The 21391-nt window shown below is 33.6% G+C and overlaps 1 protein-coding gene across 2 annotated transcripts; it reads left to right on the top strand.

Moving 5' to 3' along the window:
* Window positions 1-1504: 1504 nt before the first annotated feature.
* Window positions 1505-14311, top strand: LOC112705750 (uncharacterized). Of its 2 annotated transcripts, XM_025756690.3 has the most exons (6): window positions 1505-1845; window positions 1975-2165; window positions 2356-2401; window positions 8334-8416; window positions 8540-8656; window positions 13826-14311. In XM_025756690.3, the coding sequence occupies exons 1-6, from the start codon at window positions 1656-1658 to the stop codon at window positions 13895-13897; spliced, it is 699 nt and encodes a 232-aa protein (XP_025612475.1). In that variant the 5' UTR covers window positions 1505-1655; the 3' UTR covers window positions 13898-14311. The 2 variants fall into 2 exon arrangements, with proteins under 2 accessions (XP_025612475.1, XP_072056517.1); XM_072200416.1 differs by lacking the exons at window positions 8540-8656; window positions 13826-14311 and adding an exon at window positions 3991-4087 and having other exon boundaries at window positions 8224-8413.
* The last annotated feature ends 7080 nt before the right edge of the window (window positions 14312-21391 follow it).

Here is a 21391-nt window from a genome sequence, read left to right as displayed (position 1 = left end):
TATCAAACCACTTCATCGTGGCTTTGGTCAGAGTCGTTGGGAAGGCTTTGCAGCGAGTAGCATTAAAGGCGTTGGCTAGGTACATTCAACTTTTGAAGTTGCTAAGATGGTGTCTCGGGTCGGTCGTTCTGTCATAGGGATCCATATCGGGGGTTTTGAAGATTTTTGGAACCCTGGCTCCATGATCTCATCAACAAACGGATCTTCACCTCCCAAAGGGCTTTCCTCCTGATCTACTTGATTGCTTCCTTATCCCTCAACGATTAGAGTTACTTCGCCTTCGGAGATCAGTCTCCAACCTTAAGAGCTTTTCTTCCAGCTCTTTTCGTCGTCGTACCTTCCTTCGCAATTTTCATTCTGCATTTCGTTGTCGTTCAGCTTCCAGTTCGAGTTGCTCTAATCGTCCGCGATGGCCGTGGACTTACCCTAGTATTTCCGTTAGAAGGAGAGTTTCTTCATCTTCGGGCAGATGGAGGTTGTGCTAGTGTGAGGTCATTGTGGTGGGGCTCTAGTTCTGACTCAGACGCCATGTGACCATCTTCGTATTGATTGTCTGCCATTATCAAGGGTTGAGCTCTAAGTCTCCGATAGCGGTGCCAATGTTCCGAGAATTACCTGAAATGGTGATTTGGGCTTAGACGTGAGATCCAGACTCCTTCTGAAGTAGCGTTCGACTTGTTCTAGTGCCTAGATGCTGCTGTCCGAGTTCCTCGCGAGGAGGTGGGGGTGGTACCTGCAAGAGACTCCGATGCTTAAGTTGGCAAGGGATTTCAGCAGGTTTTTAGTAGATTGAAACTTGAATATACGTGAGGGATGTCAGTGTATTTATAGTAGAATAGATAATCACCTTTCAGAGTAGTTCCACATTTGATAGTGGATAACCATTCCCTTTATCTTAGGAGTTTGTTGAGATCTACCTTGTAAAGGGGGTAGAGATAGTAAGAGATATTTAAGGAGGTAGTTACTTATTTAGATAAGTGGAATTGAACTTTCTTATCACATCCAACCTCTCATGAGGTTGGCTAATTGGAGGAGGCCACCTTTGGAGCCTTTATCCTTAATGGACTTGGCTACATTTGTGTCAGGGTAGAACACCTTTTACTTTTAAATTTGGTAATTTTATATCAAGTAATTTTTTTAAAAAAATTCATTGTGAATGAGATTTTCTTTTGGAAAATAAAAATAAAAATCTATTCGAATTTTTTGTGTACTTTTTAAATATTATTACAAAAATTTAAATTAAATAAATATATTATTTGTTAAATACAAAACTTTTTTTATTATCTATAAAAAATATAATATTTATTAATTATTTTTATCGTATTTTTAAATTATAAAAAAACCTTTTTTGTTGATAACATTTTTGGAAGACTTTTTGTCTCTTTCAAATACTAAACCTAGTTAAGTATCTTAACTCCACAAGCTTTTTCCAAATTAATTACCGAAATTTGACTTTTCCATCCAAGTAAAAAAGAAATAAAAAGAAAAAGTAACTATAAATTCTGCGCCGTTTATCTTAAAAAATCAAAGCCGATAATTCTTTCCTTTCCTTTGTTAAAGGAAGTCTTTGTTCCCTCTTTCTGACCACATCTTCCGGTCTTTCGCAGTCACTAGCGCTATCCTCTTTTAAACCAACCTAAACCAACCTCTTTGGGATGGCACTGGGCAACGCCTCGCTGGGTCCTTCCGTTCCGTATTCGTTCCCTGCTGCATCGTTGTGCACCCAATGCTTTTTACAGTCCCCTCGCCTTTCCCTTCGTGCTTCAGCAGCTCTCACCGAGAAAGCCCGGTTCGTTGCTCGGCGTAAGGAGTCCATTTCCGTTAGGCAACTCGAACGTCCACTAAGTAATGTTAGAGAGTTTGATAGTTACCCTTTCTTTCACTTTGTCTTTATAATGCTTGTAATTTGGGTAAATTCGTTGGATTCATGATTTTGACGTTTCAGTTATCTCATTTTCTTTTGGGTGCTTGTAGTTGAGTACATGCGGTTGCCGGCTAGTCAGTATTCTGTGTTAGACGCGGAGAGGATTGAACGCGTGAATGATAACACCTTCAGGTGTTACGTTTACGGGTTTAAGTTCTTCAACTTTGAGGTTATTCCGGTTTTGCTTGTTAAGGTGGAAGAACAACCTGATGGTTGTTGCATCAAGCTCTTGTCCTGCAAGGTGTGGTTCTCTTATTCCTCTTCTATTTTTACTTTTACTTGTCTCTGTGTCCTTAAGGTCAGGTGGTTCAAGTTGTAGAATCGGCCAAGCGTCAGGTTGGGCTGCCATTTTTATTTAATAATTTGATCTTTTTCTCTTTTTAATCTGCATTTCGTATCATGTTTATTTGTGGTTTTACCATTGTTGACAGCTGGAGGGCTCGCCCATGGTGGCTTCTCAGAATGACAAATTTGATGGTGAGTTTTACTGTTTGCTGCATATTACAATCTATGTAGAAACCAGAAAGTTATTGATTTTTTTAATAATTTTTTGGGTAAATTTAAAATTCTAGTTTGAACAAATGAACAAAATACACATGAAGGAGTTTGGGATGGACAAAAGTACACACTAAATATTCCTAAATACAAAAGTACACCTCAGAGATTGTTTTCAATAGACAAAAGTGTTATACTATTAGTAAGTGTTTGATATTTACGAATCTTTGGCGTGTATTTTTGTCCATTGAAAATAATCTTTGGGGTATACTTTGATATTATGAATCTTAGTGTGTATTTTTTGTCTATTCCAAACTCTTTCAGGTGTACTTTTATCTATTTACTCGTTCATTTTACGTTTGTCTCAGTGTAGGTGAGATGTTTGGAATAAGGTGATTGTTACCTTGATTGACCCTACCATTCAGAAAATCATTATCTTGAGCTTTTAACTTTGAAATGTCTACAACTTTTGCCCATTCTGGCTTTGGGTCAGTTCTAATATGTTGGCACTTAAGGAAACGATGCTAACTCGTCCATACTATGAGCAATCATGTGCTTCATTTCTTTTAAACTGGAGAATTTGTTATATGAAGTATGAAATACATATGTGATAAGGCACAAATATGTTATATAGCATGGATATGATGATATTGCTTTGATGTTAGACCTGGAACTTTAAGGGTAAATTTGTGTTAGTAGTTTAATTCTTTTAAGGCAAGGGAAGGAATGGTCTGAAATGTGAGTACAGTTCAAGCCCGTCCTGTTTTCCCTTTTACAGTTTTACTCCAAAATCAAAACTCAAAGCTAAATTCTAATAGTCTAAGATCCTGTATGTTCTCTCAAACGAGTTTCTGTTGTTGCAAAATATCCCTCTTTTCTAAATCATTTTAGTATGCATTGTTTACTAAGAAAACTAACAAATTAATATCTTTAACTAAAACAATAATATCATTATCACAGGTAAATGTGACCCTTGCCAGCTCATGATACAATTGATAATATGATTTAATTAACTTTGAAATTTGAAATATTTTGGATGTATCCGTGATGTGTTAATTTTGTGTCTGTTATGGTTGTTTTTGGGCATTTAGAACAAAAATATTCTCTTATATTCTAAAAGCACAAATTTTTTTTATTTATTGTTCAAAGGTTTATGAGTTCATAGACATTGATTTTGGGTGCTTATATAGTATTATCAGCCTTTTTATTGCCCATATTATATTGATATGATTGTTGTTGGACTTATACATCTTTAATGCTATTGATTGAACTGTTGTTGGGATTCACTAGCAGCTAGTTGTTGTTGTTGTTATTATTGTTTTCTTTTTATTTATTTATTTACTGTTTTTCAAATTGATAGAGTTATCAAGGTTTAAATATTCAGTACTGTTAGTCAGGATGTAGTTGATGGTTGATAGTTAGCAGCTTAGCATTTATGCATGTAGTTGATAGTTAGTAACTTAGCATTTTTGATAATAGTTGATAGATATCTCTATATATATACCTCTTTTTGGATGACATGAAAACAATGAGATCTTTCTCCTATTTTCTTTGAATTAACATGATATCAGAGCCTAGCGAGAAAACTCGTTGTGTACCAAAAGGATCCATTCTCTTTTTGTCGGATCTGGCCCAATCTCTTTTGCCTTCCTATTGCCCTTCGCAAAGGTATACGTTTCCCATAACCTTTCTCCACATTATGTTGCTTTGAGTTAGCATCGTGTCTCTTTCAACTACTATATTTGTTTGTCGTCTTTGTCTTCTATCTCTATTCCTAAAGCTCCAGGTGAATCCTTATGCATCTTGGGGAATTGTGTTTATACCTGGCAATCTTATCTCTTGGAAAAGTAAAAAACAAGATGTTAGGAATAAAAATGGACCTATAGTCCAATTAAAAAATTCTCATTAGGAGTAGAATTTATTATAAATAGAATAGTAATAATAAATTGAGGTAACCCTGAATTGAATAATTTATATTTTTCTTTCTTTGGAATTTTATCAATAGAATTATCTCTCTCCCTTTTGATTCTTCCTTCTAATTTTCCTCTGAATGATTAATTCTTTCCCTATTCTAAATTCTCCTCTTCACATTGGTGCTTTCATTGACCAACATTTTCCATTCTCATGGTAGGTTAGTGATCTCACCTCTAATGGAGCAAATTGGAAGTGTAGTTGCGTATTTTATAGCTTTTTTTATCTTATGCTCAACGTTTGGGTTTGAATAATGCTGAAAAATTGAAGAATTTTCTCAATGGATTGGAAAATTATATCGATAGAGATATTATCTTTGATGATCCTCAAACTCTTTGGGATGCATTTTATTTAACAAAATTTTATGAATAATGATGGAAATATCCATTTTCAAAAATGTAAAAGCCAACAATAAGGTAGCGTTTGTTTTGAGGTAATGCGACGGAGACTGTGATTCAATATTATGTTTGTTTGGCTCAGAGATTGGTATTAAAATTTCAATCTCTGTTCCCAAAATTTTAGTATTTCAATACCTCCAAAAAGTGGGGACACAGGGAACTGAAATATTTGGAGACGGAGATTGAAACTTTAATAACATTTTATACCTAAAATACTTCCATTTCAATTAATTAATTCCAATTTTACCCTTTGTGCAAATTAAATTAGAGATTTATTCATATTTCAGTCTTTATCTCCCACTTTACTCCAAACACAATACTAAGACTTATTTCAATCTCTATCTCTCAGTCTCTGCCTCAGTCTCAGTCTCTCTGTGTCTGTCTCTGTTCCAAACCCCACCTAACATCCCAACAACAGATTTAGATCTACAACAATTCATCAACAAAATTACAGGATGCATTAACAATTCCATATCCAGAATTTCAAATTCACAACAACAACAACAAAGTCTTGTCTCACTAGCTGGGTCGGCTACATGAATCAAACGACGCTATTGAGCTCTGTCATGTATCATGTCTATAGAGAAATTGTTTACATGTAGATCTTGTTTGACTATCTCATGGATGGTTTTCTTAGGTCTTCCTCTGCCTTTCACCTCTTGTCCATCTTTCATCTCATCCACTCTCCTGATTGGATGTTCTGTCGGTCTTTTTATCACATGTCCAAACCACCTAAGATGCGATTCTACCATGTTTTCCACAATGGGTGCTACTCCAATTCTCTCTCTTATATCTTCGTTTCTTATTTTATCCAATCGCGTATAACCACTCATCCATCTCAACATCTTCATTTTTGTCACACTCAGTATATATTCATGTTCCTTTTTGGTCGCCCAACACTCCGTACCATAAAGCATAGCCGGTCTTATAGCAGTGCGATAGAATTTATCTTTAAGTTTTAAAGGCACATTTTTGTCACATATAAAACTAGATGCACTCCGCCATTTTGACCAATCTGCTTGGATCCTATGATCTATATCATGTTCAATTTCTCTATTATCCTGTATAATGCATCCAATCTTTTAACTTTTCGTAGGATATTTTCTCCAATCTTCACCTCTATATTAGGGTTTTCCCTTCTCAGACCGAACTTACATTCCATATATTCCGTCTTGCTACGGCTTATGCGCAGACCATACACTTCTATAGCTTTTTTCCATAAGTCCAACTTCTTATTTAGATCTTCCCTTGACTCTTCCATAAGGACAATATCATCGGTAAAACACATGTATCATGGCACAGGTTCTTGGATGTGGTCTATGAATATTTCCAAGACTAATGTAAAAAGGTATGGACGTAAGGATGATCCCTGGTATAATCCTATACCAATAGGAAATTACTCTGTCACACCACCTTGAGTGTTCACACTAGTTGTGGCCCCATCATATGTCTTTAATTGCACGAATATTCTTTCTTCAAACGCATTAGAAAAATATTCTTCCAGTAACAAGAACAACCGAATTGAAAAACATTCAAATTACTACAACAGAAGAGCATTCTAATACAACATTCTCAGCCTTCCATTTCAGCCACAATTCAGATTCTGAAGGTGCAGAATTAGAGAAGGAATCAACTAGAATTCCAAATCTGCAATCGGAGTTTCTGATTTCGGAACCAATTTAGCTGTACGCTGGAACGCAATCTCTGGATGCCGACGGTCGTACCTGGAGGGGAACAAAACCGGTCGAGGAAGACAGCGATATCGACGGCGGCAGAACCACTCAGAGGAGTGGCGGTGGGCGAAGCACGACCAATAGCGGCACCGAGGACGGCATCGTCAAGAAGGAAAGCGGAGCAACGAAGACGAAATGGCTTCCATTTACCTTAATGGAGCAGCGACGGGGAAAGGCTGAGATCTCCGATTTCCTGGGTTCAGTCACGGACTTCCGATGGTGGCTAGGCCACCACCACTCATGGAGGCATCGTTTCCCTGGGATCGTGATGCGGAGGCGACAAGCCTCGAGTTCTCCAGCGGTGGCGACATTGATGGTGGCACACGCGGTTGTTGGTACAGCGGTGGGTCGCGGGCAAGGAAGAAGTGCGAGGTGGTGATTGGAGGGAACCATAGACATGCTCCAGCGGTGGTGTGGTTGGGCGGCGAGGGAGTGGCTTGTGATAAGAGAATGTTCTGGAAGGAAGTTGAGGGTGAAGCCACATTAGGGTTCTGCTTTGGAATCTTGGGCCTAACCTTATTCATTTTGGGCTCAATCTCTAATGTGCAGGTCATAGAAGATTTTGGTATACCAACTTAGTTTAAGTGGACTCAATTTATTTTAAACAATGGGATTTTGGTAGTAATTTTGTTTTTTTTAGCAGTAGAATAGAATAAGATAGAAAATATTATTTTTAAGAGTAACTATTATTTTTATTATTTGTTATAAGAATTTATATTTTAATTAGGATTTAATTTTTTCTACTACCTTGACATTAAGGGGAATGTAATGTTAGTAAAAATGGGTCTATATTCTAATTAACAAAATTCTCATTAGGAGTAGAATTTACTATAAATAGAATAGTAGTACTAGAATGAGGTAACCATGAATTGAGTAATTTGTATCTTTCTTTCTTTAGAATTCTATCAATTGAATTATCTCTCTCCCTCTTGATTCTTCCTAATTTCCCTCAGAATGAATAATTTTTTTCCCTATTCTAAATTCTCCTCCTTACACAAGATGCGGTTGGATGATCTAGTGCTGAGGTAAAATATCGTGCTATTGCATTAACTTTATGTGAACTTATGTGGCTGAAGCAACTTCTTGAAGAATTCCAATTTAGAAGAAGAGTCTATCAGTCTTGTATGTGCAGGTCTGTGTATTGCCTATAATCCAGCCTTTTATGAGAGGACTAAACACATCAAGGTTGACTGCTATTTTACTAGAGACAAATGATTCTATGTGGAGATATCACCACAAGTTTTGTTATTCCAAATGACCAATTGGTAGATATTTTAACTATGGCTTTAAGAGGCCTCAGAATAAGTTACTTATATAACAAACTTGGTATTATGGTCTATAATTCTATATCCTCAAGCTTGAGGAGGAGTGTTGAAAGTCAACATGCAGTTGGTAGTTAGAACTTTAGCATTTATGATAGATATCTCTATATATACCTCTTTTTGGATGAAATGAAAGCAATGAGTTCTTTCTCCTATTTTTCTCCACAATAACATAGCAAGGTAGAATGGGTTCTCTCTCTTGTGAAGCTTTTGGCTTGTAGGTACTGTTGTCCGTCTGTTTGCAAACTAAAACATAGAATGACTTTCAAATACTTACCATAAAAGCTGATCCTTGTTCCGCTTATTACTGCTTTTTGATGAAGTTTACTAGCTATCTCCATTGTAATCTGCAAACACTATGATTATAAACTCTTGTGCAGTTGTGCCCTTAATGAGGAAAGGTTAAAAAAAAAAATCTGCACAAAGTCATACTATTCGGTTTATTCTACTTTCTGGAATGCCTTTTCAATACTTTAAGATGGTAATGCAGCTTTAATGGTGAACCGGATATCATGTGACAGTGATTCTGACATGTCATTGGTGCATAAACTCACATCAGATACTTTAATTGAGGTACTAGTCATTTTCTACCAGTAACTTGCATTTTTCTATTCATCGCTTCCCACGTCTCCCCCCCCCCCCCCCCAACATATATTAGTTAAAATTTTGTTCGGATTTTTTTTTTGTGGTACCCAGGTAAGCATTGAAATTCCTTTCGCCTTCCGAGTAATACCAAAGCAAGCGATTGAATCTGCTGGAACTCAGGTCCTTGAACAAATACTTAGGATTATGCTTCCCCGGTTTATGTCACAGGTTTGTTTTAATCTTAATTTTATTTTCTTTTGAAGAAAATATTGAGACTTTAAGAATTTAAATGAAAAGAGAGGCCCCCTGCCTGGCATGTCGGCCGCATGGTGGTTAATAATGAATTTCCTTGCATCTAACCCCTTATTAAGAGGGTTTATAATTTGACGGAGAGAGAAGGGGGCTGCAAGACCTTATTAAGAGAGGTTGAGTGTGCCTATAAGTACCCCTTTGTTTTTTGGGCATAGAAAGTATTTATTAAAAAAGCATACGTAGGAATTTCCAAATTTTAATTATTTGGATTTGATATTATAATATTACTTCAATACAAGGTGAATCAAGTTTTATTATGTATAATGTCCCAAATGAATGTGAAGGTGACTTTATTATCCGTTGTATTTTAGCACATTGCTTCAAATTATGCTTTTGTTCTTAATGAAAATATCATCGAAACACATTAAAAGCCGCATAAATCATCTAACTGAGTGTTTCAGAAGTTGCTGATGAAAAAGAAAAAATGCTAGGATAGTTTGAGATCATATCTCGAAACACATCAAAAGGATGAGTGGGATTTTAGAACGCATCGGTGCCATGCTGTTTTGTTTGGAACTTTGACGAAAGAGCCATGCTTCTCATGAAGCTTTTAAGAGATGATTTCAAACATGATCTCAAGAAAAAAGTATGAGGCCTTTAGGTTTTAATTTTAGCCATTTCTGCTTGTGCATGCAACCTAAATTTTCCGAAGTGGTGTTACTTTGTACTTATTAATGGTTGGTGCCTGTTTTGGGCAAAAAATATAAAAGCAATGATAATATTCTTTTGGTCCTTTTAAATACCCAGTCCTGCCCCTATGGACAAAAGAATAATGACAAAAGAAAAAGAGTAAAAAAAAAAGCCAGGATTGAAGTTTTGGGGACATAAACTTTAGACCCTAGCTCTCATTCTGTAACAACTGGTATCATAGGTAAGAAATAAAGCAATGCAAAAGCAACAGAAAAATGGAGAAAATGGAGTGTACCAGAGAGGTTTCACCATTATCCAATTGATGCATTGAAAGCTGTATGAAAATAGAAATGGAAGGAAAAAGTGGTGATAGGATTTCAAGAACCATCCTCATTCCTAAGGTTCCGAGTCTAATTCTCAAGGTCTGACCTCTCTGCTCCTGCAATGTCTCCTAAAGGAATTTCAGATTCCCTCCACACTCTCATTGCCAGATGGCAAGGTGGTTACATTAGCTGGCTCAGTCTCCTTCATTCTTCGCTGCCTCACTTTTTTCCTCACATAGCTAAATGGCAAGGGTGGGATTTTTCCTGTCCAATTATTGCGTCCTCAACTCTATCATTCGAATCTTCCTTTTGCTTTCCTGTGATTACTGTTTTAATATTACTGCTGACATGTGCATGAAATATGTCTTTCCTAGAGTGGTACATTGAGGTTGAATGATACTTCTGGTTTAAATTTTCTTGCATAATTCACTTTGTTAGAGTCCCATAGTTTTAGTATGTGGTTGAATTAGTTATGATTTTCTGGCTGTGTATGCTCTATACATGATATTTTGTGTCATCACAAGAATGTGGTTTAATTATGATATTCTGGTTCATATGCTGCTCTAAAGATGATATTGTGTCATCCTAAGGAATTCACATTCATGGAAATAACTCATCTATGGTATAAAAGTTGAAAAAGAATTCAACAGATAATTCTAAAGTACTAGCTCCCTTTGTTATGGGACTGTAGCGGTCGTGGGGGCTAATTGAGTTGCACAAGATGCTATCTGCTCTGAGTTATTTATCTAAGTACTTGTGTTGCTCTAATGAATCTCTGAAAATATGTGATAATTGTTATTTTGGTTTGTGCTATGTTAGACATTACTATTCTGAATATGAATTCCTTATTTTCTTTATGAACAATGTTGGCACTTTTTCTTAGATTTTAATCTTAGGTGACAAGTAGCATTTCATTGCATCATAGAGCAATAGGTCGTCTTTATTGAATTATTTTTTTATTAGCTTATGCTTGTTAAACTATGAATATGTGAGATTTGAAAGATTATTTGTATTTTAAAAGCTGATTTGTAATGACCTTATGTCAAAATTCTTAAAAGAAAGATTTTTGTGTTTTGACTTCTTTGAAAATACCAACTTAGGTTTAGGAAGAGCTTTAAAATGCAATAAAGGTTGGGGGGGGGGGGGGGGGGAAGAGTTCATGGACGCGGTGCTCGTTGCTTGTATACTTGTAATTATGTACTTGTGGCCAAGTTGAAAACGAATTTGACAATATCATTTTGTGTTGTATTCTAAACTAATATGATATAGAGCACTAATGGTTTATGAGCTCAGTTTTCTAGAAAACAATTTCATTTATGTAGTGATTTTTTAAGAACTGAAATGGATCTGGAATAGGTTGCATGTTTTTTAGTTGAAGTGTTTGAATATAATATTCTATCAAATGTACAGGAAATCATTTTCTTTATAGAGAAATTACAGAAATAGAAATAATTATAAAATAGGAAAGAAGAGATTTATAACTAAAGAAAAATAGAAATAAAGAAAATAGTCTAAAATAATTAGAAAATAGTCTAAAATAAAGAAAAGATTTCTAATAATAAAATCCCTAAAATTAAGTTAAACAAAAAAAAATATTTATAACTAATTCTATTTACATAAAAGATTCATGAAAGAAATTATGAATCTGATTTTGATTTGATCTAGTCAACGCTCCCCCTCAAGCTGGCTTGAAGATATCATTCATTATCAGCTTGCTTATTATGTTATCAAAAGTCTTTTTGGGTAATCCTTTAATTAGAACATCTGCTAATTGTTACGTGGTTGGAACATATGAGATGCAAATCTGTCCTCTCTCAATCTCTTCAACATGTTTAGTTCTATCATGCAACACTGGATTATGAGAAATAGAAATTGCAGATTTATTGTCACAATACAATCTCATTTGTGGAGAAATGAGAACTTTTAGTTCTTGTAGGATTTTTTCTACCCATAGTGCTTCACATATTTCATGAGAAATGGGAACTACCTCACAACACTCTTTTCACGTGTATTACTCGGATTAGAACACTTGTGTTTACACTCAATTTCTGGCTTTTATCCTCTTTTGATCTCACCGCTCTTGTTTTCTTTTCTTGGATTGCATTAATAAGTTGCACTTCAGAAAATAAAAAATTGAAGCACCAAACTAAGATAATTTGAATGATAGATACTTTTAATTTGAGACAACTAAAGTATGTGACATAGGAAAGAAAACAATGAGTGACACTATGGTGATACAAATTAGAAAAATTTGAATTTTAATTAAACCCAAAGTAATTCTGGAAAAGCTAAAGGCAAATGTGAAAAATTTGTGATCGATTTTTTTTTTTGTAGAATCTTGAAAAAAAGATTGAAAACTGTATAATTGATCTTTTTTTTTTCAACTTTTTTTGGGCGATGTCTTTTTTGTAGACTATAGTAATTACAGAAACAATTTAATAATAATTGTTTTTTTTTTCTCTAAAGTAAATCTGCAGCAATTAAAGAGAAAAACAGAGACTAAACAAGAACCATAGAATGTGTAAATAAATAAGAATTTATCTATCACAGATGATAAATTTAAGGAGTTTAATAAAGACAAATTAAAGTCCTAGTGGAAGGAATGGAAGGGAGAAGGAAGAAGAATAAGAAAGGACACCACGGGAACGAAAGGGTGTAGAAAAGTAGTGGAAGCAGTAGGATGAAACAAAATTGGCAGTTGAAAACCTTAATGAAATAATTTGAATTATTAAAGAGGAGGATAGATTTTTTTACTATACCTCTAACATATTTGTTCTTAGCAATTTAGGTCACTGGAAGGAATTTTCTATTAGACTTTCAAAGAACTTGTCCTTGACAACCTGGATCAGAAGGCTAAAGTTGAAGAAACCATCACACAGAATCACCTTATGTTGGATTTTTCAATCTTCTTCATACAACAAGCGTAACAAATCACTCACTTCACTTAGGGTTTGTCTGGACGCCATTTTTGGTAAAAGTGATTTTATATTTGGATATCTCATGTAAAAAGATTTTTTTATCTATCAATTATGTTTGGGTAAAATAAGATAAAAATATTTTTTTATTCATTTATTTTTAAAAACATCTTTTTTAAAAGAAAAAAGATCTCTTAAAAAAAGATGTAAATCTTAACATTTCAAAATAAATGATTTTTTTTCTAGTGCTTTTAGTTTTATTATTAGAAATTTGCCAAACACACTAAAAAATAAAAAAGTATTTTTTTCATTGAAAAAATATATTTTTATGGATTTAATGACGCCCAAACAAACACTTAATCACAGAATAAAAACGTACATAAAGCAATTGAAAATTTTATTCATAAAAAAAAATGTAAATTGTCTCACAGAAAGTGTTTAAATAGATTCCTAACAAACTAGATAAAAAATAAGATAAGATAATTTAAATTAGATTTGATCTTATTAGAATAGATTAGATTTGATTTAAATTTAAATTCTTTAAAAATACTATTAAGCAAATCAAATCTTCTAATAAACTTTAATAACAAAGCAAACTAAAATATAGATCTAATAATTTTGAAAATTAATAATAATTTATGCCTTTCACTCAAAAGCCTTGTCTTTTCTCTCTTGGTTAGAACTTTCTTAATTCCTCACGTATGAGTGTTGTCAAATTTTTAAAACTCTCCTTGAATTTCTTTGCTCGTGCTCTAGTGATGGGACCATTCGGAAGTGTGACGTTTCCATTCTGCCGTTAAGGCTTTTGAGTGAAACCTGAAGAGATTTCATGGTGAGCTCTACCCCATCATACTTTTGCTCGCTGCCATCTCCTTTGAAGAAGTCTTCCTTTGAATATTCTACTTCATCCTATTTGTTACCATCCAACTTAGCCAATTTTTGTACAAATTGTTCAAACTTGCTGTTACTCACCTGAACGGCGGCATTACCTGTCATCACCAAATAGTTGTGTAGATTGAGTTGCTGAGACATATTTGAGGTGCATTTCCGGGTTAAAAAGAAAACAAAAGTGTTCACAGATTCTTCTTAGAGTTTATGGTTCAATATTGAAAGTATGTTTGCGTATAATTTCTTTCTTATTACCCCAATAATTTTTATGACACATCTTATTCATTTTTCTTATTTTATATTATTTTTTGTCAAATTCCTGTAAGCAGTTAGTGAAGGATTATCATGCGTGGGCTTCTGGCGATACCTCAAGGGAGCCACTTGGTACTGGTGAAATATGAAATCTCGTTATTAGCGATTGCAGCTGGTGCTGGAAGTAAATTCTAGTGGTTAACTGGTTATAGTTTAAACAAAATCCGATTGTAGCATATGCATGCAAGTTGGCTTGTTATTTCACTATATTTTTATGATACATTTTCGACCTAATAGTAGGAGTGTGGAAATCAGCAAAATTAGAGCTACTCAGTCAGTCACTACAACATAGTGGTAATTGCAAGCGTTATGGCAATGTAACTTTTGTGCATGCGTTGTACTATAGTAAGTAGCAGGTTAGGGGAAGAAAATGCTGCGAGCTTGTTTAAGGGTTGGGGAATGTGTTCTATCATAAGTCTCTCACAAAATGCTGCTATTTTCTTCTTTTATGACTTGCAGACATTTTTTTGGGTAATAAAAAATGATTCTTTTGTTTCTTTTTATTTTTTTTTCTCCTGTCAAGATAATAGAAAATGAGTTTACTAATGAGATTTCAGTTAAATATTGAACATTATATTGCCTCTTTACTTGTACATATCCTGTAATATCTTAGTTGTTTTGGATCATATTTATTATTTGATAATTAATTAGTTAAATTTATATTAATTTAAAATTTAAACTCAAGAAAAACTTAGAAGATAATGTACTTAAAAAAATTAACATATTTAAAATTTGAAAATATGGCAACACTAATTTTAGTATTGATTGGATCTAAATAATCTGATTATATGAAAAGATGATATGATTATATGAAAAGATGATAAAATTATATTGTCTGAATTCAGTTCAAAATCAGATTTAAATTTAATTAGGTAGATAAATTTGTTATAAATTTATAATAGAAAATTAGTGTAATCAATTAGCCTAACATACTATTAGTATTCTATAAATATCTGAAACTATAGTTATTCAATTTGACTTGGTTTAAACATAGTTTCAAGGCTAACTCAATTTTTTATAAATTTGTATCTAATAGATATTTCTAAATATCAAACATAGAAAACTTTATAGAGATTGTAAAATGACGATTTAGATCGAAGATTTTATCTAATTGCGAGTTAGATTTTTCTAATACAATCTGCACATATCTAAGTCATTTGAGTCTTTTCTTTTTCATTCCATTCCTATTTTTTACATAAAAATGTTATGTGACCTATCTCTTCTATGGGCTGTTGTTTCATTTGTATACTTTTTTCACTTTATTATAAAAAAATCTATATCTTTTATCATTTCCTCACTCTCATTCGAAACCCTTCAACAAAAATTCACAAATTTCATTCATATATTGTTGGAGAATTATCCTCTTTGAATTATGCTACCACGATGATCGAGAATATGGAGATTTTTTTCTACAACAAACTCAACAAAGACTTAAAAATTTGCATGGAATCTATATCTTCTACAACCTCTATATTTATATTAAGTTCATCAAGTAAGAAGCCATCAATTAACTCATCATTTATTCTGTTCCTCATACTTTTTTAATAATGGATTATGATCTATCGGTTTCTAATCAAATCCTAATCACCTCCTGATAAGAATTTAAAAGGATAGATAAAGGGAGTTTTTCTACTAGACCTCTAAAAAACTTGTTTTTAGCAACCTAGGTCACCCGAAAGGTTTTTCCTATTATACCTTCAAAAAACTTGTCATTGACAACCTAGATCAGCGGGACGAAAATTAAACCACTCAATCTTCTCCATGCAACAAGCATGCGAATCACTCACCTCACTTCTCACACAATAAAACGTGCATAAAGCACTAAGAAAGTTTTAATTCATCAAAAGGTTTCCCAAATTGTCTCACCAAAGGTGTTTAAATAGGCCCTAACAAACTAACAAAAATATAAGGTAAGATTTTAAAATTTAAATCAGATTTGATCTTAATTAATATAGATCAGATTTGATTTAAAATTTAAAATTCCTAAAAATACTACTAAACAAATCAAAACTAAAACAAACCTTCTAATAAACTTTAACCACAAAACAAACTAAAACAAAGGCCTACAAAATTCGAATTTTCATGATAAATTATTCCTCCCATGAATTTGAAAAGCATTATTGGGCTTCTTACTGTTCTGACTTAGCCCAATGGGCCTTATGAGCTGCCGCCATTTTAGCACCGCTATTTTTGAGACGAGCTCTTGATTTCCTTGATGTCCAAGATTGGCATGGCATAATTCTTCTAGTATTTAGATCCTTGAATATGATAAGATTACCATTCTATCCCTTGTCTCTAACATGATGAAAATGCCTTCCTGAGCACGTATCACCTCCAGTCCTAATCTCGTGCATGTACTTAGAAGAATGATTTTTTTTTTTCGTTAGCCATAGAGAAAATTTTTCTCCACTAGAAAATCATGTCTATTTGGATTGGAACATATATAAGATTTTCATAAATTTCATTGAAGATAGGGGTTTTATACTGATGAGCCAAAAATTGAATATTGCCAAGTGCACCAAATCACTCCAAGTAATACCACAGTGAGTGGATATTGTTTCTACGAGGAATAAAGGATTGATCAAGCAATTCCTAATTGAATCTTCTAATTAAATCGATCGAACATTTACAAGAGGAAGAATGTAAATCTTGAAATAGGAAAGAACAGTAAAGGAGAGTATTCGGTGTGAATGAATGAATACTTATGAGTTTAAAGAAATAAAAGTGAATAAAGATGTTAAAGACTTCGGAGATATTTAACTTTTAGAAAAGGAAATCCTCATATTTATTTACTTTGATTCGTGTAAATACTTTCACAACAAATTATATATCATCAAATCCCAGTCTCTTGAAAATTTAATTTCTCTTTATCTTATTTAATCGCCAATTTTTTGGTCAATTAATTAAGAAACAGAGGTTAAGCACAATTTCGATTAACGTTACATCATATTCATAGCTATTCTTAGCTGAATGAATGTCATATATTCAAAAGTTGGTCCTAGATAATTGAAAATGATGAGAATGATTTCAAGCTAGCTCCAATTTTAATTTTTTCCGATACTTCTAATCATTAAAAAATGAAGAGCGAAACTCAATCTTAAAAATGTATTAATGCATAAATCAAAATAAAAAAATAGATTACCGTTCCATGAAAATCAAATAGAGCTCCTAATCGTTAACAAAAGAGAGTTAGTTACTCCTAATAAACAGAAAAACAAAAGCTAATGAAATGCTTGATACAAGATGTTCGGGATCTGAGGATCCTCGATTATCTCTATTTGAACCATCGTTCACTTATTTATATTCTAAATCCTATCCTAGAATTCAAATTTAAAAACTAAATCTAATCTTGTCTTATCTTTTGAAGGATAAGAAAACCAGAACAACCATTCAAATTCAAATTGAAACTAATTCTTATCTTTCTAGAAGAAGCAAACAATCTTGAATCTCTGAGCTGAATTAGAACATCCTGGAAGAGGACCATAGGCTTGGCGCTGGACTTGAGTGATTGGTGCCATACTTCATTTTGTAGTCGAAGGCGCCGGGCTTTGATATTGGGCGTTGGGCTTGGGATATCTTTAGTTGAGTGCCCATTTAGGCGCTAGACTTGATTCCCTTGTTGGGATTGATGGTTGAAGTCAGACTTCAAATCTTGAAGTTGGGCACCACCTCTTTCTCTTTTTTCGTTGGGCATTTCAACTTTGGTTCTTTCATGGTTGCTTCTCTGTTTGCCTCTTTTCACTTGATTTCTTTGAAGAATAATTTTGAATACACAATAATTATAAAAAAATCTAAATGTATGGTTAGTTATGAAAATTTCAGTTAAAACATATGAACTTTAAATTAATCCTAAGTAAACTACTAAAAAAGATATGAAAGTCTCACTAAAGATGCGAAGGCATTATATACTATTTTAGGTGTCATATATTAAATATTTGTGAATATGGATGCTATCATTGTATGTCATAATATAATGTCTTTTTATTACATACACATTAAGCATTATAAAAACCATCTTAGGTGCATTAAAGAACAAAGAAAATGATCCTTTAGTAAGGAAAGATGGTTGACAAGTTTTAGGAATAAGAACTTTCGGTAAAGGAAGGGAACTCCCATCAAGCTTATATGCAATTTGAGCTCAATACTACACCAAATAAAAAGCAATGTTAAGGGAATGCTTAAGAAAACATGAGGTCAATTTCATGCATTGCATAAGAGTTTATGTAATACCCTACCGCACAGAATCTTATGCTTAAGTCATAAGACAGAGGTGGTGAGGTATTACGTCTTCTAAAAATAAAATTATATATATATATATATATATATATATATATATATATATATATATATATAAGAGCACCCAAAAGAATTTACAGGACATGTTTCTGCAAAATAACCTCTAAGAGGAAGCTAATACAGCATGAACATAAGTAGTGGAGATAATAAGTATCTACGTATATACATATATCCACAAAAGGAATCTTTGCTATCAGAAGCTTCCAGCAAGCCTCAACGAGGTGCCTCACGTCGTGCATCTGAAAACCATAAAATTTGTATGGAATGAGAACTAGAGGTTATAAGCATGGTAACAGTGGCTACATATCTAACATATAATGTCCCAAGAAAACTGAAGGCAATCCTAGAACTTCCAACATATAATTAAATCTTATAAACATAACTAAACAATAAAATAAAATAGGCAATTAGCTAAGGGTTTTCAGTCTATCTAAAACTCCCCTTTCCAACTCTTATGAACCTCCCAACCTCAATCAGAATCAAATGTTACAATCACAATTACTAAATGCAAGAAAATCACAAATAGAAAGCATATACAGCAAATAAGTAGGTAGCAAATAGTTGATGCATTCACCTAGGCAATCCAAACAAGGCATACCAAACAAACATATAGATGCATAAACTAACTGGCAAGTGCACCGGGTCGTACCAAGTAGTACCTCAAGTGAATAAGGGTCGATCCCACGAGGATTGATGGACTAAGCAACAATGGTTGATTAATTTACTTAGTTAGACAAGCAGAAAATAGTGTTTGAGTGTTCAAAAGCATTAAACAGTAATTCAGAGAATCAGAAAACAAGCAGTAAACAAGTTGTGAATAATATATGGAGAAAACAGTTAAGACTTAAGAGTTATCTAATTTTCGGATTGACCTTTCTTACTAACTATTTTAATCATGCAAGATTTAATTCATGGCAAACTATATGTGACTAAACCCTAATTCCTTAGACCTTTTTAGTCTCCTCTAAAATTCATCAACTGCCAATTCCTTGGTAACTTAATTCCAATTAGAGGGTAAAGTTCAATTCTAGTTTATATGTCACAGAAATTCTAATTACCCAAATATAAGAGGATTATATGTCATGTATCCCGTTAAGCCAGATAATTAGAAATTTAGGAGAATATATTTTCAAGCTGTTGTTTAAGTAAAGAGATTTTCAAGTTATACAAGAACTCAATTAGAACAAGGGTCATACTTCCGTTCCACCCAAATTCATAAAATAAAGAACGAAAACAATTCTTGAAATATAAATCAGTACATGAATTAAAATAGAAAAATAATAGTATCAATCCATACAATAGACAGAGCTCCTAACCTTAATAGTGGAGGTTTAGTTTCTCATGGTTTAGAGAGAAAAACTAGGATTCAAGTAAACTGTAAAATACGGAATGAGGAAGAAGAACAGCAGAGCCCGAAAGGCTTATTCTTTTCCCTTTTATATCTAATCCTAATTAACGTAAAAATATATTTTCTAAAACTAAAATAATATCTTTTCCTATTTATAAATAAAATAAAATTTCAATCAAAATAAATCTGGCTTCATTCGCATCTTTTCTTGAATGCCCGGGTACCACTTGGTTGTTAGGATCCACGATGAACATGAAAAACCTCAAGTTCAGCGTGGGATAAGCGGAGGCGTCCTTATTGAGTTCCATTGAGTCCATGCTGAACTTGGAAATTTTTAAGTTCAGAGTGGAGGAGGCAGTGACAATTCCATGCTTTTCATTTGAATCCATGCTGAACTTGGAAATTTCAAATTTCAGCGTGGGATGGTGCATGGTTCTCCCTTAGTGCGTGGATTCCATGCTTCAGCGTGGAGGAGGCAGAGTGAAATGGAAGAAAAGGGTATACTATTATATATCGTTGGAAATCTCTCGAAGTTAGCTTTCCAATGCCGCTGAATGCACGTCAATTGGATCTCTGTAGTTCAAGTTATTCTTGTTTGAGTGTAAGGAGGTCGGGGTTGACAGCGTCATTCGCTTTCTTCCTTTTTTGCTACAAAACTTCGTCAAATCCATCCAAATGCTATCTGAAATAAACAGAAATTGCAAACAACTCAAAGTAGCATTCATAGTGGCTAAAGGTAATTAAATCTTGATTAAACTCAACAATTTGAATGCAAATTCACTAGGAAAAGATAGAGAAGATGCTCACGCATCACAATACCAAACTTGAATTGTTGCTTGTCCTCAAGCAACAAAAGTTAGTACATGATTAAGATGTGAATTTGCATGAGAGGTGAGAGTTCTGTTACGCTCATGTCTCTTCTTAAAGTGGGGTTTATCTATTGTAATTCTGAACAGTTTTGGCATCTCACTCTCCTTTGAATCAGAGGAATGTCACTGTCATTCAGAATTAGAATCCGGATCATATTATGAATTATCTGCTCTTTGTACTCCAATTTAATCCTTGAACACAACATACATCCTTTACTTCTCAATGAATTGGTGCTTTGCACCTTGAGTCTAGCCATGACTTTAAATATTTTGTCTAAGACTTCACTTGACACAAAAACACCACAAGCACTTGACTGGAGAACTCTCTTTTAAGTTCTAATTTTTCTTTCAGTTACTCCCAGATAGTGGTGCTCAAAGCCTTTGGCATACTCTGCTAAATGTGTTTTGCCTCGACTCTAGATATTCTGTCTCAAGGATTACTTGACACAAGAACACCACAAGCATATGACTAAGGAAACAACTCTTTGAGCTTTTAATCATGTCTGACCTCCTTAGTCATTGATGCTCAGAGCCTTGGACCTTGTTTTTATTTTTCTTTTGTTGTTTCTTTTGCTTCAAGGATTAAACTTTTGTTTAATTTAGAGAATTCATAATAGTTCTCTAAATTCTAATTCCTTATGCACCAACATCCTTTGATTCAAATTCAACTATGCACGATTTGTGATGCATTCAGAATAAAAATAATACCACCATATTTAAGTAAACAAGACTAATCTTAATTATAAACTCAATTTCTCATGCAATACATCACTTATTTTCTTTTCTTTTTAGATTCAAGTTCAGTGAGTGGTACATGAGACATTTTTTTTCTAAAAGCAAATGACATAATAAAATTAAATCTAAGAACTGTATGCACTAAAAGATCATGCTGGCAATCAAAGGAACAAAAAACAGAGGACAACAAAATAAGAATGGAAGAGAAATAGAATGAAAAGAACTCAACCACCTCAGTTTTGCTGGTGGTCATCTCATTCCTCCATGAAGAACATTCATCTCTCTTTGGTGCTATTAAAATAAACAGAAAAGGCCAAAAGTGAAGCAACAATACC

The sequence above is a fragment of the Arachis hypogaea genome, chromosome 8, assembly GCF_003086295.3.
Source record: "Arachis hypogaea cultivar Tifrunner chromosome 8, arahy.Tifrunner.gnm2.J5K5, whole genome shotgun sequence".
In the NCBI taxonomy this organism is placed as follows: Eukaryota; Viridiplantae; Streptophyta; class Magnoliopsida; order Fabales; family Fabaceae; genus Arachis; species Arachis hypogaea.
This window is presented reverse-complemented; position numbering and strand designations above follow the sequence as displayed.

What these genes read in the sequence shown, in the direction of transcription:
- LOC112705750 (XM_025756690.3), top strand. Translation starts at nt 1,656, where the DNA reads ATGGCACTGGGCAACGCCTCGCTGGGTCCTTCCGTTCCGTATTCGTTC. An exon ending in TCAAGCTCTTGTCCTGCAAG is followed by an intron (nt 2,166 to 2,355) that starts GTGTGGTTCTCT and finishes CATTGTTGACAG; the next exon opens with CTGGAGGGCTCGCCCATGGT. An exon ending in TCAGAATGACAAATTTGATG is followed by an intron (nt 2,402 to 8,333) that starts GTGAGTTTTACT and finishes ATGGTAATGCAG; the next exon opens with CTTTAATGGTGAACCGGATA.